The following is a 4,527-nucleotide window of genomic DNA, read 5'->3' on the forward strand; positions in this document are numbered from 1 at the left end:
TTCCTCGGCTTCAACATTAATGATATTGAAGTGTAAGGAAAGGTATTTTAGCTTTACTTGATTTTGATGTGAAACAAAGAAATTATCTGTATCACCATCTAATCAACATAAACAAAAGAAGCAGCCAACATTTTAATAATAAAATTTCATCTGATTTCGTCGATAGTCATTTCAATCACAAATAGTTTACTCTTTTGATACACCAAAAAAAAAAAAACAAAAAAATAAATAGAGTAAATTAATGACTTACTTTTGTTTTGGTTTCTCCTCCATCGACGAAAGTATACTTTCTCGTTGGCCGAGCTGCAGCAAAAAGGTAAACAGTAATGCACAATAAAAGAAATGTACACTCTCCAATATCACGTTATGCTCCAAAATTATTTGATCACTGTGAGAGAGATGTGGAGACTTAATATGTTGGTTGCTTAATAAAGTAAAATGTTGCTAAGATCGAGATACTTAACATGGTGTTAACATAGGTCATGTTAATTAACATTGGCGTAAAACATCAACCGAATGTAACATATAACAGTAGCTTCTACCGAAACCGACCGCTAATGATCATTAAAAGTACAAAATCCGAATGAAATTATATGTATGTAACAATGTATATTTGGTTGATGTTCTTTACCAAACGGGAATTAACTGACACTCACTTTATGCACATAGAGATTGTTGAAATATTATAACAAATTTATATACATTCTTCAAACAAATATTAAAAATTAAATGGAAACAAAAAAATACACTCGAAAGAAATAATGTGTAGAATTAAAAGTAAATCTTCGTACTTAAAAACTATAACTAGCCAAAATTAGTGTTAACCTTTTTTTCAACAATGACTTTAACTATGAATGTAGCACTATTTACACCAGGTTTGATCGCAATATTCACTTCACTTCAAATTAGGTCCTATATTTTGTTACCTTTTGCTGGTTATAGTTACACTTCAATTCTCTCACCAGGTCTCGATATTGTTCGTAATACTTCGCTGCCAGGAGGAAAACAGTATTTATAGGTTAGGTGAAACCCGACTCAACAGAAATATTAGGAGCCGAGCTATATAAGCACTAATTATGTACGGGATGAATTTTTCGGGCACTAATATCACTGATTTTTCCTTTTCAATCGTTCTAATACTGGACTTTTTCATGTACAATGACATTATTCTTAGCCTCGTGGCAGACCGGCACGAACTGGTTCGATGCGAAGACAATGATTACAGCGGAGTTAAATCTTATGGTGAGTTACAGTGTGATAGGCATAAACGGCGATAATCTTCAAAAATTCTCTCTCCACCTCTTGCTAAATGCCCGTTGCTTATGCCCAAAAGCAACTAAGCGAAAAACCTATGTACAAAGTTAAGTTGTTATAAACGAAACTGCGTGATCAATAAATGAGATAATTACCAAATGTATATATTTCAATGGTACGTGAGGATATTCCAAACAGTGGAGAATGAAAATTCTTTTGCCGGTTATGGTTATTCGGTATAATATAACCATAAAATTCTTCATCCGATTTGATATAAAACAACTAGATATAATGAAATAAGCCAACATCGACACTGATTCTCAAATAAAAAAAATTACCACTTACTAGTTGTAGAAAAATCAAATTCAAACAGAAGGAATATTTTACTACTGAAAGAACTTAATAAAATTATTCACTTCAGTTTATAAATATTATATATACTTTTTTTTCTTAAGTTTCTTAACAATTTTTGATGTTAATCTTAGACTTATTTCTTAGCAAATGGACGATACTTTTTCCCTGTTGCATACATGTAGTCTAAAACAGAAAGGTTTCCTAACGTTTTATTTCCAGAAAATGGCAAACTATTAAAAGGAAAAGTATAATAAATATCAATAGCTGATACATAATGTTCTGACCAAACAACCAACTCAAGTACAGAGGTCACTGTCATAAAGGTAGTTATAAAACGGAATTTTGAATTTCTTACCAAAATGCTAATGGGAAGAGTTTTACCTACGCAAGCGCTATTACAACGTCGCGTACCACACATAAGGAGTTTAAAAAACGCGATTTGACATTGGTGGATACCAGTGAAGCGGCTGTAACTGTCACCATATGGGGAGATGAAGCCGTCAATTTTGATGGCCACGTACAGCCAGTGGTTTTGGTAAAGGGTGGCCGTATTAACGAGTTCAATGGCGGGAAGTCTGTTAGCATTGGTAATGGTTCGACTTTGAAAATAAATCCAGACATACCAGAAGGTCACAAGCTACGTGGTTGGTTTGATAATGGCGGTGGTGCCAACGTAACCAATTCAGTCTCAGCAAGGTATGAAAAATGTTTACAATATTAAACATTTTTATTCTTTTATTAATACTTTGAAAATATCTTATTTTAGAACCGGAGCTAGTGGTAGTTTCAGTACAGAATGGCTCACACTCTACGAAGCTCGAAACTTGGGTACTGGCGACAAACCGGACTATTTCCAAACAAAGGCCGTTGTATATTTGATTAAGAGTAATAATACCTACTACAAAGCTTGTCCCCAACCCGATTGCAAGAAGAAAGTTATCGATGAACAAAACGGTCACTATCGTTGCGAGAGATGTAATGCCGATTTTACCAAATTCAAATATCGTCTTTTGATCAATGTTAGTAGAAAGCGAAGCATTTAAATTCGATATAAATTTTTAAATTCCATTACTTGTAATTTTACTCCAGATGAGCATTGGTGACTGGACTTCAAATCGTTGGGTTATATGCTTTAGTGATATGGGCGAACAGCTATTGGGGCGCAGTGCCCAAGAAATTGGTGAAGCATTGGAAAATAATCCCACAGAAGCTGAAGAAATTTTCACATCAATGAATTTCCATTCATATGTTTTCAAATTGCGTGCCAAAGTTGAAACCTATGGGGTAAGATATGTTATACCCGTTAAATTTGATTTCAGAAAATAATAAATATATATATATTTTTTCAATTTTTCAATAGGATATGAGTCGCAGCAAATTAACCGTACAATCGGCATCTCCAATCAACTATAAAGAATATAATAAATATTTGATTGACAGTCTGAAAGAAATGACTGGTATTAATAAGGCTTAGTTTTAGAATTACAAAACAATAATTATACATCCATACACATACTATATTTCCGTTTATTTACGCATCTTGAAATTTATATGATTTTTTTATTGTAATTGTTTATCATATTTTTTGTACTGTTTTCGTTTTGTTGTAAACCCGAAAAATTACATTGTAATTAAATATTATTTGAACTTAATTTTGGAGTTATATATTTTTATGAGAACCGAGAAGTTCTGAGAAGCAATAAGAAAAATAAAATATATTAAAATTATTCAAACCTTTAAATTATGTTTTTTAGCCTATATAGCTGAAGGTTATAATGGCATTGGATCGGAAAGATTGAAATTATATATAACTAAATTAAAATTGAAATTGAGCTTTAAAATTTTGCACATCCACTCATAGGATTTTCGGTATTTTCAAGGTTTAAACGCATTTTACGATCGAATTGGTTTTATCTTGGAATTCCATTCCAGGAATGTGAAAAAAACAAGCGATATAGATATATGTTTTGCAATGAGCTCCATATTGTTCTTAGTCAAATCTGTATTCGTTTTGTTTCAAGAATTCTTAAAGGCGTGGATTAAAAAAATGTTTTTTTAGAATTCCATAAGGCGTGGATTAAAAAAAAATACTTTTCGTACTCTTCTAGTTCGAATTTCCAAAAACCCAGCCTTTTCTCATGCCTACACACCAACAACAACCCACACTCAAAATTTCAAGCAAAATTTCTGTCGGTCTTACGTTATTACGATAATAAAACATGTGTATAATAGACCTCCGCAAACCATAGTCTGAGGGTGTATATTTGTCGGCAACTTCGAGTGGCCCATTTTTTTTTGTTTGTTTTTATTTTAAAATTATGAATACATCCTACAAAATACCCAAACAAGTGCGAGCATGTCCTTATTTTTCTGAAAATGTATTAATCGAATATCAAAACTATTTGTGAAACTCGTCATCCATCCAGCAAATCAAAGCGATTAGGATCATTTTTTATAATACGCATAATTTTCGTAGTTCTCTGTTGTGAAAATGCTTGTCTATGTAAATGTATATGGGAAATTACAAAATTGTTTTAAAATTCCATTAAAAAATATTTGAAAATTTTTTTTGCGAGCACATTCCTGATTTTTGGTACATAGGTTAAGGAAAATATGCTGATTCGAAATCTGTTTGCGGTCACAAATTCGGATGCTGCGCACAAAAGTTATAGCGGTTTTAAATCTTGTATTTCAAATATAAATTAAATGAATTCCTATTTGTTGTAATTCGCGAATTTCTTCACAAATGGATAAACTCATTTGTTTTCTTTGCATACTTGTCAAATCACATTGAAATATGGTATAATAGTCGCGAAAAACATATAGAACCACGAAGATATCTGAAAATAAAATAAATTAATTTTTGAATTAAAACAAAAAGGTTTTTTGAATTTTCGATTTTTTTGGTATGGTGAAGAG

The 4,527-nt window shown here is 31.8% G+C and overlaps 1 protein-coding gene across 1 annotated transcript; it reads left to right on the top strand.

Moving 5' to 3' along the window:
- The first annotated feature begins 1,158 nt into the window (after positions 1 to 1,158).
- On the top strand, positions 1,159 to 3,088 carry LOC133324410 (replication protein A 70 kDa DNA-binding subunit-like). The gene is made up of 5 exons (XM_061533249.1): positions 1,159 to 1,242; positions 1,982 to 2,304; positions 2,375 to 2,627; positions 2,698 to 2,892; positions 2,969 to 3,088. The coding sequence occupies exons 1-5, from the start codon at positions 1,159 to 1,161 to the stop codon at positions 3,080 to 3,082; spliced, it is 969 nt and encodes a 322-aa protein (XP_061389233.1). The 3' UTR covers positions 3,083 to 3,088.
- Positions 3,089 to 4,527: the final 1,439 nt, after the last annotated feature.

The sequence above is a fragment of the Musca vetustissima genome, unplaced genomic scaffold (genome assembly GCF_032173495.1).
Source record: "Musca vetustissima isolate MV318-11 ecotype Yass unplaced genomic scaffold, APGP_CSIRO_Mvet_v1 utg11241, whole genome shotgun sequence".
NCBI lineage: Eukaryota > Metazoa > Arthropoda > Insecta > Diptera > Muscidae > Musca > Musca vetustissima.

Bases quoted from the DNA above. Each gene is read 5' to 3' on its own strand.
- LOC133324410 (XM_061533249.1), top strand. From the start codon at position 1,159: ATGACATTATTCTTAGCCTCGTGGCAGACCGGCACGAACTGGTTCGAT. The intron at 2,628-2,697 runs GTTAGTAGAAAG...ATTTTACTCCAG, and splicing joins AATATCGTCTTTTGATCAAT to ATGAGCATTGGTGACTGGAC. The intron at 2,893-2,968 runs GTAAGATATGTT...ATTTTTCAATAG, and splicing joins CCAAAGTTGAAACCTATGGG to GATATGAGTCGCAGCAAATT.